Genomic DNA, 14,169 nt, shown 5'->3' with positions numbered 1-14,169 from the left:
CCATTAGCGAGTCTTCCCGAGTACCTGCCATTAGCATTACGAGCCACTAAGAGACGTCCCCGAGCTCCGATGTACCCGCTACGTTTATTCTCCGTGCTTACCACGAGTTTGATTTATTTAAAACTCGGGAGAGCTCATGGAATGAACTCGTACCGTGGGACAGGGCTATTACTCCAGCATTATGTGTCCTTTTTTTGTGTACCAGCATCTGCAGTTCCTTGCTCTGACAGGAGGTTGGTAACTAGAAGACCCGGGGATAAGAAGGGTGATTGAGTAATGCTTTGGATATGGTCTGTGCTGATGGGACCTCTGGAAAGAGGTGGATGCAGATTCAGCAGAGACTTTCTAAAGAGAATGATCTATTTGAAGTTAAAATGTTTGGGCGGCAGAGTAGAATCAGAGCTGGACATCATTAAAATGTGCCCCAGACTGGGTTCCTGTGCTGTTTGAATCGTAACCCTGAGACTTTAGTATTGGTTTCTTATTGTCACACGTACCGATGTACAGTGATAAGCTTTTGGTTTGCGAGTAATCCAGTCAAATCAGATGACACCATAGACGAATACAATCAAGCCCAACACAAGTACAACCGGTAGTGCGAAGATAAAAATACCAAGGTGCTGGAGTAACCTAGCGGGTCAGTCAGCATCTCCGGAGAACAAGTTCATAAGTTGTAGGTGCAGAATAAGGTTATTCAGCCCATCAAGTCTTCTCCGCCATTCAATCGTGGCTGATCTATCTTTCCCTCAACTCCATCCTCCTTACATCACCCCATAACACCTGACAACAATACTAATCACAAATCTGTCAATCTCCGCCTTAAAAATATCGACTACCTTGGCCCCCCACAGCCTTTTATGGCAACGAGTTCCACAGATTCACCACCCTCTGACTAAAGAAATTCCTTCTCATCTCCTTTCTAAAGGTACTTTATTTTATTCTGAGGCTTTCTCCACCTAGCAGAACCATCCTCTCCACTTTCATTCTATTGAGGCCTTCCACTATTCAGTAAGTTTCAATAAAGTTCCCCTCATCCTTCTAACCTCCAGTGAATACAGACTCAGTGCCTTCAAACGCTCATCATATGTTAACTCAATCATTGCTAGGATCATTCTCGTAAACCTCCTTTGGACCCGCTCCAATGGCAGCACATCCAAAACTGCTCACAATACTCCAAATGCAATCTGATCAGTACCTTATAAAGCCTCGGCATTTCATCCTGATTTTGTATTGTAGCCCTCTCAAAATGAATGCGACCATTGTATTAGCCTTCCTTACTACTGATTCAACTTGCAAAGTAACATTTTGGGAGCAGTGAAGAAAGTGAATGACATGTTGGGCAGGAAACATGTGGGGGGGGGGGGGGGGGGGGCACAGTTTAAGAATAAGGGTTAAGGCATTTAGAACAGAGATGAGGAAACACTTTTTCACACAGTGAGTTGTGAGTCTGTGGAATTCTTGAGATTAATTGACAATTGGTGTGAGACGAGGATTGGAGGTTTTGTCAAGCTAAAGGAAGGAATGTAGGTGGGAGTGGGAGGGGAGACATAGATGTGAATTTGGGTGGAACACGAGGGGGGGGGAAACAGAAAGGGGAGGGGGAGTTGTGTTAGGAGGGGTTGACAGTTAGATAAAATTAGAGAATTCAATGTTCATACCGTCAGCTATAAGTTACGCAAGTGGAATATGAGGTGCTGTTCCTTCAGTTTACCTGTGGCCTCTTTAGTCGCTATCTTCATTACATCTCAGAATAGGAGAGACACAAAGAACATCTCATACAACAGTGCTGAGATTCTCAAACAAGTGGGTTTATTCAAGGCTGGCATAGTATATAGTGAGAACCCAATTCACAGCACCCACAGGGTTTTTTATACATGATGCCATGGTTACATATGGATTTTACTTTTTAACATAATTCATCAGTTCCTCTGCCATCTTTCATCCTTGTTTTTTCCCCAGACTTATCTTTAAACTTTTATTCCCTGTTATGTAGAAAACCATTGTCCCACTTGTCTGACAAATGGATTAAATAATCTCTCCTATCTCTAGATGTTTTATTACCCTCAGCTGGTTTACAACCTCCTATGTTTATCTTTACTTCAGCTGGTTATAACTTGAAATCTAAACACTTCCTAAATCTATTTATTGCCTCTCCTGATGTGGGTTACCTTCACTAAGTTGACCTTTCTACCCATGCTTACTCAGTCTGTAAGCTTTTGTGCTAAATATATTATGGTGTCAAACCCCTGTCCCAGGGTACGAGTTAATTCCAAGAGTTCTCCCGAGTTTGCCCTGATTCGAACTCGGAGATTTACGGTAATGGCCACTCATCGGTACTCGGGGCTCTCATGGCCATTTTTCATCATGTTGAAAAATCTTTACGAGTCTTCCCATACTTCCCTGCCGTTAGTGAGTCTTCACGAGTACCTGCCGGTAGTGCTAAGAGACGTCCCCGAGCTCCGACCTACCCGCTACATTCATTCTCCGTGCTTACCACGAGTTTGATTATTTTTTAAACTCGGGAGAGCTCTTGGAATGAACTCGCACCGTGGGACAGGGCTAATGCTGGGATCGCTGGTCGGCGCGGAATCGGTGGACCGAAGAGCCTGTTTCCACGCTGTATGTAAACTAAACTAAATTGCCCAATTCTCTAATAATGTGCAAAATATCTGAGATCATAGCCTTAAAAAAGCAACCTGTCCACCTTGACCAGGATACTAAAGAAAACACTCGCAATAATGTCTGCATCTCCCCCCACAATGTGTAAGGTTGCGACGCATGCACTTCTGCAGATTCATTCCTTGTGCTCAGGCATTTGTGTTGACGTAGCCCGAGGCATTGTCTACACGTGTGATTGTTCAGAGCGGGTCGGTGACTCAGAGTGTGACGGCTAGTTTGCAGCAATGATGATAGGTTCAGAGAGTGCACGGGATTGTACTAGGGGATGTGAAGGTCCGTTAATTTTAGTGGGTGTCCCTTAAGCTATGTCCATGGGAGTGTGTCAGTGTTTACTCTTGTGTTCCAGTGATTACAGAATGAAAGGTACACAAAAATGCTGGAGAAACTCAGCGGGTGCAGAAGCATCTATGGTGCGAAGGAGATAGGCAACGTTTCGGGCCGAAACGTTGCCTATCTCCTTCGCTCCAAAGATGCTGCTGCACCCGCTGAGTTTCTCCAGCATTTTTCGTGTACCTTCGATTTTCCAGCATCTGCAGTTCCTTCTTAAACATTACAGAATGGAACGTCGCTCGATAGTGTTCTTGACAATATCCGAGGCTGTGATTTCCTACTACTCTCTGAGCAGCTGTGATTTGTTGGTACCTTATTTGGGGGGTACCTTATAATAAACTGCTCATTGGTGTCTGTGATCTCACAGATATGCCCAGGGTAAACATTGTGCTTGCCCACTGGGACCATTGTAAATTTGTGGAGTCCGACCTGGTTTAAAATCACTGGAAGGGTTGAAAGAGCAAACTGTCCCAACAATCCCGCGAGAAAACTCATTGGCTTCCTGCACCGCTTTTCCTAATGACCTGATGTAAGATTTCCACTTGGCCCCTGTCCCAGAGACCACTGGCCAATATGATGCCTGGTTTCTTGTTGATGGACTTCAAGGGCAGCACGGTAGCGCAGCGGTAGAGTTGCTGCCTTACAGCGCCAGAGACCCGGGTTCGATCTTGACTACGGGTGCTGTCTATACAAAGTTTGTACGTTCTCCCTGTGACTGCGTGGTTTTTCTCCAGGTGCTCTGGTTTCCTTACACACTCCAAAGACGTACAGGTTTGTAGGTTAATTGGCTTTGGCGAAAATTGCAAAATTGTCCATCGTGTGTAGGATGGTGTTAGTGTACGGGATGATCACTGGTTAGCGCGGACTTGTTGGGCTGAAGGGCCTGTTTCCATGCTGCATTTTCTAAAATCTAAACCTTGCATTTAATAGCCGGGTTTTAGTTTTTTGAGTTTTAGAGGTACAGCCTGGAAACAGGCCCTTCGGCCCACAGACTCCACGCTGACCATCGATCAACCTTCCGCAGAGAATAAAGCCACTTTGACGCATGGTTCCCCACTGGTGAACTTGAACCTGACTCTTGATGATATCCTGGTTTTATCAATTGGCAAAACAGTAAATCTTTCATTAATGGAACCCAGCTACTCAAATATTTTCACACACAATCATTCAATGCAAACTACTTTGTAGCCCAGGGCAGAGCAAGATGAAACTTGTTTCTAGTTTACCACAACCCCAGAATACTCTCAAGCCTTTCACAGATAAAACATCAACCACTGTTGTACTGAGGAAAGTGTGGTGAACAGTCTGCACTGAGTCAGCTCCCACATCCAGTGAAGCTGGGGCATTTCAGGACAAAGGATCTTCGGGGCATGGGAGATGCCTCTGAACCTGTTGCACACCACTGGCCCATCCCCATGATCTTACCCCATAGCCCTTGCCTCTCTCCATCTCTAATTCCCTATGTAAAGCAAATAGAAATGACCAGGTAGACACAAAATGCTGGAGCCACAGAATTCAGCGAGACAGGCAGCATCTCTGGTTAGATGGAATGGGTGATGTTTCGGGTCAAGACCCTTCTTCAGTCCAGTCTGAAGAAGGGTCTCGACCCGAAACATCACCTATTCCTTCTCTCCAGTGTTTCTGCCTGTCCCACTGAATTACTCCAGCATTTTGTGACTAACTTGTAGTTTAAACCAGCATTGCAGTTTAAACTACAGGAATGACCAGATAATTGACAATGGACAATGGCAGCCAGGATAAACCGGGAGCTCTCTCTGCTCTTCCAATGATTGTGTCCAGGAAGAGGGATTTGGGGTGAAGGCAGGAGAATGGGGTTAAGAGGGAAAAATAGATCAGCCATGATTAAATGGCGGAGTAGACTAGATGGGCCGAGTTTACTGCCCAGTGCACGGCTGCCAGCACTTGGCTTCACGCCTCATCTGAGAGTCGGCACCTCTGCTGCAGCAGCTCTCCCTCGATGTTGCTTGCTGACGTTCTCTTGCCCCCAGATCTAGTGCCTTGTGACTCGGCAGGGGAGAAGAAATCTCTTGACTCCTGCAAAATCCAGGTCACCACTTCAGCCTTTTTTTGTTCTTCTGCTGAGGGTTTCTAGTTAGTTCACCATATTTTTCTTATTCCCTTAACACCAAAGAGGCCCAACAAGACTAGGCTGGCTCTGAAGGGGTGCAGAAGAGGTTTACCAGAGTTCTTTCAGGATTAGAAGGGATTAGCTACAAGAACTTGGACAAACTTGAATGATTTTCTCTGGAAAACCGAAGGCTAAGGAGAGACCTAATCAATTATATTGAGTTATGAGAGGCATAGATAGGGTAGACAATTGGAACTTTTTTCATTAGGTCATGTTCATGTGATAGGAGCAGAATTATGCCATTTGGCCCATTGAGTCTACTCCGCCATTCAATCATGGCTGATCTATTTTTCCCTCTTAACCCCATTCTCCTGCCTTCACCCCAAATCTCCTGACACCCCTACTAATCAAAAATCTATCTATCTCTGCCTTAAACATATCCATTGACTAGGCCTCCACAGCCTTTTGTGGCAATGAATTCCACAGATTCACCACCCTTTGATTAAAGCCATTCTTCCTCATCTCCTTCCTAAAGAACCCTCTTTTATTCTGAGGCTATGACCTCTGGTCCAAAACTCTCCCACTAGTAGAATCATCCTCTCCAGAACTACTCTATCTCTGCCTTTCACTATTCAGCAATTTTCAAATGAGGAAATGTCTTCCTTTTAAACTCCAGCGAGTAGAGGCCCAGCGCCGTCAAACACTCATCATTTGTTAACCCACTCATTCCTGGGATCATTCTCATAAACGTCTTCTGGTTCCTCTCCAGCCCCAGCACTTCCTCAGACATAGGGCCCAAAATTGCTCACAATACTCCACACGCAGTCTGACCAGCATTTTATAAAGCCTCACTCGGCATTACATCTCTTTTCCCGGGGTGGTAATGCCTGAGACTATAGGGCATAGGTTTAAGGTGAGAGAGGCAAAGTTTAATGGGGATGTGTGGGGCAAGGTTTTTTATACAGAGAGTGGCGGAGACAGATACAGTAGTGGTGTTTAAGAAACTTTTAGACACATGGATATGCAGGGAATGGAAGGATATGGATTCCGTGCGGGCAGAGGAGATTAGTTTAACTTGGCATCATATTTGACACGGACATTGTGGGCCGAGGGCCTGTTTCATTGCCGCACTCAGCTGAGTTCTATGAAGCTCCTGTTCCCCATTCATCTCCCTGCAGCCCCTTATGTTCCCCCTCCACCCCAGCTTTGCTAGACAGGCTCACATTCGGGGGAATTAACGGCTGTGTGTTTACCCGCACCCTCTGCCTGGCAGTGCACTCACCAGCCCCAGTGTGGGCCCCGGCGCTCTTAGAAGATGAAAGACCGTGGTCATGGAGGCAACGGAAAACCATCTGCTATGAATAAAAGTTAATTAACACTCGAGCGTAGGAACTAATAGAGTTTAATTGGGAAAAACCTCGGGAATAATGAGGACTTGGAAAGCCAGCACCAGTTGTTGCAAAAGTACTAATTTCTGCGAGTTGCAGAACCCAAACTAAGTGCTGTATGTCACTGGGCGTCGGGGAGAGTTTCCTCTTCACGTGCCGCTTGCTTTAATTTGCGAGTGTTACTAAAGGGGGATTCTGTTTGGTCCACGGTGTGCAGCAGATACTGGGTGGGTTTATATAGAACATAGAACTGTACAAAACAGGAACAGGCCCTTTGGCCCACAATGTCTGTGCTGAACATGATGCCAAGTTAAACTGATCTTCTCTGCCTGCACGTGATCCATACTCCTCCATTCCCAGCATATCCGTGTGCCTATCTAGAAGCCTCTTAAACGCCACTATCATATCTGCCTCAACCACCACTCGACATGGATAAGAAATTAAGGAATATGGATCATGTACAGGCAGAGGGGATTAGATGCATGTTCCAGGTACCATGATACTGTGTTTTAAAAAAGAACCTGCCCTGCACATTTCCTTTAAACTTTGTTCCTCTCACCATAAAGCTATGCCTTCTCGTCTTTAACACTTCCATCCTTAGGAAAAGTGTTTTGACTGTATATGCTGCATGCCTCATAATTTTATATACTTCTATCAGGTCCCCCCCATAACTTTCAATGTTGAAGAGAAAACAATCCAAGTTTGTCAACCTCTTCTTATACCCAATGCCCTCTAATCCAGGCCTTATTCGGGTAAACCACTTCTGCATCCCCTGCAATGTCTCCACAGCTATCCAGTAACACGGCGACTGAAACTGCACACAATACTCCAAATGTGGCCAAACCAATGTCTTGTAGCGCTGCAGTCTGTAAAGGGCCTGTCCCACTTGGGCGTCATTTGCGCGTCATTTACGCGACACCATTTACACATCACGACGCACGACACACATGTCGTGACGCGCACTTGATGCACGCATGGTGCGCATTACGTATGCATGATGCTTGGTGATGTAGGCAGTGACGCACGGTTGCGCGCGGCGTCCCAGGATTTTGGGATGTACAAAATCTTTGCGCGCCACCTGCATGACGCGCAAATGTGGGACAGGCCCTTAAGAGGCAGCCAGGACTTGAGACTCGGGCAAAGGAGGGATTTTGAAGGCAGTGACAGGGAGGGGGAGGGGGAAGGCAAGGGGAGGGGGAGGTGGGTGTGGGAGGAACCGCCAACTATAGGCACAAGAACAATGCACCCTCCCAGCAGTGATCCTGATCCCAGACAGTGCTTGGGGAGAGACAGGGCCCGTTACCTACGGTGAACCGTGGACAGCTGCCGCAGTGCACCCTGCATCTGCTGCCCACTGCTCTGCCTCAAAGCCTAGTGTTGTGCATGTATTGAAATCACAATTTGAAGTACGTGCCCAGCAGCCCAGGCCCATCAACCTACTGAGTCTGTGCCGACCAGCAATCACCCGCTAGTCTTTCCTACACACTAGGGACAATTTACCTACAAACCTGCATGTCTTTGGAATGTTGGAGGAAACCGGAGCACCTGGAGAAAACCCACGCAGTCACAGGGAGAACGCACAAACTTTGTACAGACAGCACCTGTAGTCAGGATCGAACCTGGGTCTCCAGCCCTTTAAGGCAGCAATGGGCAGGCTCTGTGCAGTATCTTTCTCCAAGGGTGGAAATGTCAAGGCCTAGAGGGCAGAGCTTAAGGTGAGAGGAGCAAAGCTTTTCACAGGAAGTTGTGGGGGCCTGGAATGCGCTGCCAGGAGTGGTGGTCAAGGCAGATCTGATAGTGGCATGTAAGATGCTTTTAGATAGGCACATGAGTATGCAGGGCATGGAGGGACATGGACCACGTGCAGGTAGAGGAGGTTAGTTTATCTTGGCATCGTGTTTCAGCCTAGACATTGTGGGCCGTAGGGCCTGTTGCTGCGCTGTACTGTTCTATGTTCTAATTGCCTGCACTGATGCTTACGGCTTACAGTAGTATCTGCACTAGAGGCAAAATGCCAGACAGCATGGCTTAAAATAACTGGGCATTCAGCAGGTCAGGCAGCATCTGCAAAGGGAATGGACAGATAACGTTTTGGTCATACCGTTCTTTATTCCCTAACTTACCCCTAACTCCTTCTCTTCTCTGCAATTAACCCAAACAATTGTGCACCCATTTCTCCCACTATCCCACCCCTCTGCCCCATCTCCCCAACCCCATTCCTAAAGCCCACATCCAGCTCTACATATCATTTTTCTGACACCATCTCACCTCCAGCCTTCATCACATGCTCCAGCCATCGGCCAATCACACCCACTCATCTGTATCCACCTATCACTCACTGGTCTTTGTCCCACCCCCACCTCTCTTTTCCATCTTTCACACCCCCCTGCTCCATCAGTCAGAAGAATGATCCTGACCCAAAACGTTACCTGTCTATTCCCTCCACAGATGCTGCTGGAACCACTGAGTTCCTCCAGCACTTTGCTCTTTTGTACAGTGAATGGAAGTTCTTTTAGTCAAACCAAGGTCTGACATTTAAAACTGAGATACCCACGATCTGTGTGCACTAGGACTTCCCGTCGCCATCAGCCTCACCTCCCTTCCCTACCTTCCTTCCTCTCATCACCCCAGTGTCTGTCCCCCACCCATCCTCCTTTCCCACTCTCCACATTCTCCCCCCCCCCCTTTCTCCCATCCTTTTCCAGCCTCTCATTTGATCTCCCACCTTATTTTCTTTCTGGCCCCTCCTTAATTTACCCCCCCCGTCCCCCCGTCCCCATTCCATAACCCCACTCCTTCCCTACTTCACGTTTGCTTTTGAAGTAATCAGTTGGCAACTTTGGGAGCCAAAGAAAGCAACGTTGTTGGCTGCTGTTATTTGGAGCTGATCTGCCGGCGGAGATCGGCTCCTCGATGTTTGACCCGGGTTGGTTTGGAAGTGCTTCATCTCTCTATCGAGAGCTCACTCGATGATCTCACTGAGGTGTATCCCAGGAGAAATGCCAACTGTCCACAAGTCAGGACCCGACGCCAGCCAGGCTTTGAACATCTCCAAGGAGCTGGCTACCTCAGTGTGGGTCTGCGGCAGACCACCGTAAGAATGCTTGGCTTGTTTGCATTTCCAACCCTCTCGCAGGAGGGAAGATTTATTTTGGGCTTAAATAAACCACCTCTTATGAAATGCAAACAGAGCATTTTACGATGGTGTGGGACCATTTGGCTGGTAATAGAATTTAAGTTTCCCTGGAAAAGTGCTAGGTTGTGTTTAGTTTAGTCTAGTTTGGAGATACAGCATGGAAACAGGCCCTTCTACCCATGCCCCCCCCCCCCCCCCCCCCCCCCACCGAGTCTGTGCCGACCTGCGATCCCCGCACTTTAACACTATCCTACACCCACTAGGGACAATTTTTACATTTACCAAGCCAATTAATCTACAAACCTGTACGTCTTTGTAATGTGGGAGGAAACCGAGATCTCAGAGAAAACCCACTCGGGTCACAGGGAGAACGTACAAACTCCGTTCAGACAGCACCCGGGTCTCTGGCGCCGCATTCACTGTAAGGCATCAACTCTACCACTGCGCCATCGTGACTGCCCCTGACTCCTGGGAATCTCTGCTGACACTGGAGCAGGAGCAGCGGGATGGAGCTGGAAACCCGGTGTCTATGCCCGGGGAAAATCGACGCCCTGAGTAAGTGGAGGAAGGAGTGTTTACCCTCATGTACCCCCAGCCCGTTTGCCCCATCCGCTTCTCCTGTGGAAGTGTCTGTGGATCCCACACTGGCCCCCTCACTCTGCCCCAAGGCCACAACTTGGAGTGAAGCACCAGCCCCAGGAAAGGCCTGAGGAGGGGCGGCTTGAAGATATACCTGTGACTGAGACAGAGCGGTGACACTGTATCCAGAGGACCCCCTGCCACTGGCCACTTCCCAATGCATAGCTCAGCACAGAGTAGTTTAATTTATTGTCACCTGTACTGAGGTACAATGGAAAGCTTTTTGCTGCCTGCTGAAGAGTTACTGGACATACTATACATGATTACAATCAAGCCGTCTACAGTGTACAAATAACTGAGAAAAGGAATTACGTTTAGTGCAAGATAAAGTCCTGTAAATTCCAATTAAAGATAGTCTGAAGGTCTCTAATGAGGTAGATAGTAGCTCAGGACCACTCTCTAGTTGTTGGTAGGATGGTTCAGTTACTTGATAGCAACTGGTAAGAAACTGTCTCTGAATCTGGAGGTATGCTTTTTCACACCACTGTACTTCTTTCTTGATGGGAGAGGGTAGACGAGGGAGTGACTGGGGTGAGACTCGGCCTTAGTTACCCTGTTGGCCTTGCGGATACTGCGTTGTGTAAATGGAGTCAATGGAAGGGAAGTTGGTTTGTGTGATGGTCTGAGCTGTGTCCACAATTCACTGCAATTTATTCCGTTCTTGGATGGAGCTGTTCCCAAAGCAAGCCGTGATGCATCCCAAATGAAATGCTTTCTACAACGCATCTGCAGAGGTTGGTGAGAGTTGTAGGGGACATACCAAACTTCCTAAGCCTTCCAAAGAAGTAGAGGCATTGGTCTGCTTTCTTGACCATTGCTTCGACATGGGTGGTCCAGTACAGGGACTCTTTTGTTCATGGCCATTGTTGATGTGGCTGTGCGGCTCACTCAGTCACAGCAAGAGATGGGGATACAATGGAATTGAAAGACAGCATGGAAACAGGCCCTTCAGCCCACGCTGACCACCGTTCACCCATTCACACTAGTTCTATGTTAAAGGGCATAGTGGTTAAGAAGGCGTATGGTATGTTTGCCTTCATTAGTTGGGGCATTGGGTGTAAGAGTCAGGAAGTCTCGATGCAGCTTTACAGGACTTTGGTTGGGTCGCATGTGGAATATTGCATGACGTTCTGGTCACCCTATTACTGGGAGGATGTAGAGGCTTTGGTGAGGGTGCAGAAGAGGTTCACCAGAATGCTGCCCGAATAGGGGTATTAGTTACAAGGAGAAGTGTAATTGCTTTCTCTGAAGCACCAGAGACTGATAGAAGCATATACAATTATGAGGCTCTGCAGAGAGTAGTGCGTTCGGCCGAACGCATTATGGGAACTTCACTCGCCCCCCTGCAGGAACTATACAACAGGAGGTGCAACTCCAGAGCAAATAAAATCATGGGAGACCCCTTCCACCCCTGCAACGGACTGTTCCAGCTGCTACGGTCAGGCAAACGCCTCCGTTGCCATGCGGTGAGAACGGAGAGGTTGAGAAGGAGTTTCTTCCCAGAGGCAATTCGGACTGTAAACGCCTATCTCACCAGGGACTAACTCTACTGAACGTTTTTCCTTTCATTATTTATTATGTAAAAGAATATGTGTGTTATGATTGTGTTTATAATTTGTTTGGTTGTTTTGTTGTTTGTCTTTTGCACAAAAGTCCGCAACCATTGCCACTTTCATTTCACTGCACATCTCGTATGTGTATGTGACAAATAAACTTGACTTGACTTGACTTGACTTGACTTGTATCGAAGGGTAAACTGTCAGAACCTTTACCACAGGGTGGGATTGTCAAAGATTAGAGGGCATAGCTTTAAGATGAGATGGACAAAGTTTAACAGAGATGTACAGGACAGGTTTTTAACACAGAGAGTGATGGATGCCTGGAATGTGCTGCCAGTGTAGTTTGGTGGCAAATGACTCCAGAGATATTGATGTTGAGGGATTTTGCAATAGAAATGCCATTGGATGTGAGTGCAGGTGGCCAGTGTTTCTGTGTCATTGCAGGTACTTCTGGGGTCCGATTGTTATTTGCAACGTCCCAGCACGGATTGTGATGTTGAACTGATAATCTTGCAGCGGGTGTGGGTTCCCTCATTCACTGAGGAATGGGACTGGAATATTGGGCAACCATCAGCGAATATTATGGAAGGAAGGCTATGGATGCAGCTCAAGGTGGTTGACTTGGGACCCAGTCCCGAGGAACTCCTATGTATGTCCTCACCTCCAACAGCCATCTTCCTTTGTGATAGATCCAAGTCTAACCACTGGAGTCCTTTCTCCATGATGCCCATTGACTTCAGTTTTATCAGGGTCCTTTACTACCACACTTGGTCAAGAGTTGCCTTTGTGTCAAACTGTCACTGTCATCTCTGGACTCCTACTCTGTGGCCTGTACATGGACCAAAGCAGTGGTGAGTTCTGGAGCAGAATGAGCCCTGGCAAAACCAAACCTGGGTGAGCAAGGTATTGATCAGTCCGTGTTGTAGATTGCACAGTCGACGATGCTTCCCCTCCGTTTGCTCAGCTAGATTGGAATTGTCCTGAGGACGGCTGTAACTGGGCAATTTTCCATTTTACCAGTGATTGTGATTGTTCTGGAACAGTTTGGCTCGCACTCGGGTAGTTCTGGAGCCCAGCTCCATAGCTGAGATTGTCTTCTCAGTCCTTCTGGTCAAAGATGATGGTGAATGTTTCAGCCTTTAACACTCACTCAGTTATGCAGATGGATTGGAGAAGTTGGGTCATTCATGGAACAGAAAGGATATATAGTGGAAACATTTTAATAGTGTTGTTTCAGAGCTTTTAAATATGATAGTGGCATTTAGAAGGGGTTAGACAGGCACTTGGATATGCTGGGAATGGAAGGATATGGATCAACTGCAAGCAGAGGAGATCAATTTAACTTAGCATCATGTTCGGCACAGACATTGTGGGCTGAAGGGCACTGTGCTGCACTTCCATGTTCCATGTTTATTTTAGTTTACCTTATCTCCAGCATTGATACAGGCTCTTTGTTTCCCGAGTTCAAGCCAACAAGTGATCACTCACTATTTCTATCCTGCACATTGAGGTCAATTTACAGAAGCCAATTAACTTACAAACCTACATGTCTTTGTTCTACTTTGTTCAACTTGTTTGTCCTGGGAATAAAGACTCAGTAAAGATGGGGTAAGGGTGGCCTCTTATGGACAAACTGGGAGAAGAAGTGAGGAGGTGGGGGTGAGGGGGAGTACCCCATGGGGCAGTGTCTGGGGGATGATGGTGACCTGGGGCTGACGGTGATGTTGTCTCTTCCAGGTGATGTGTGAGCGTTGGTGAGGGGCATTGGTGCAGACATGTGGACACTTTGGTTTGCCGTCCTGTGGGCGTCTGTCACAGCGGAGCAGTCGAGCACGGAGGTGCTGGCAAGGGGCAGAGGTAAGGCCTGCACCCCGACAGTGCAGTGGGACACCCTCGGACTGGTCTCCAGATATCCTCCATTGTCTGACCTTCAAACACTGCGGTGATTTTACCACCATTGACGCCTGCCCCAGAGAGCTGACTACTGAGCTCAGGACCTGGTTTCAAGTCTTGTCCTGGAACTTTATGGCTGGAGAGGGGTGGTGATTATTACAGGGTAGGGGCAAACCGGCATATCTTTGGGTTATGGGAGGAAGCTGGAGCACCCGGAGATAGCCCGCATGGTCACGGGGAGAACATGCTAACTCCACACAGACAGCACCCGAGGTCAGGATCGAACCAGGTGTCTGTCGCTGTGTGACAGCAGTTCTACCCGCTGCTTGTTGTATTTTGTACATAAATTGAAATTGTCATTGTTTCTTCCATTTCTATTGTACCTAACGGCCTGATGTGCATTGAGACATGCAGGGACTCCATGCTTCCCCACGTGGCACTGTTACTGTACTGCTA

General features: G+C 47.5%; 1 protein-coding gene across 1 annotated transcript in view; it reads left to right on the top strand.

Moving 5' to 3' along the window:
• The window catches only part of col16a1 (collagen, type XVI, alpha 1), a 131,650-nt gene that overhangs the window by 1,901 nt on the left and 115,580 nt on the right, over positions 1 to 14,169 (top strand). The window contains exon 2 of the mRNA XM_055656139.1: positions 13,558 to 13,677. Within this exon, the coding sequence (XP_055512114.1) occupies positions 13,596 to 13,677 (82 nt within the window). The 5' untranslated portion in view covers positions 13,558 to 13,595. The remainder of the gene's footprint in view (positions 1 to 13,557; positions 13,678 to 14,169) is intronic.

This window comes from Leucoraja erinacea, chromosome 26 (genome assembly GCF_028641065.1).
Source record: "Leucoraja erinacea ecotype New England chromosome 26, Leri_hhj_1, whole genome shotgun sequence".
Taxonomy (NCBI): domain Eukaryota; kingdom Metazoa; phylum Chordata; class Chondrichthyes; order Rajiformes; family Rajidae; genus Leucoraja; species Leucoraja erinaceus.
This window is presented reverse-complemented; position numbering and strand designations above follow the sequence as displayed.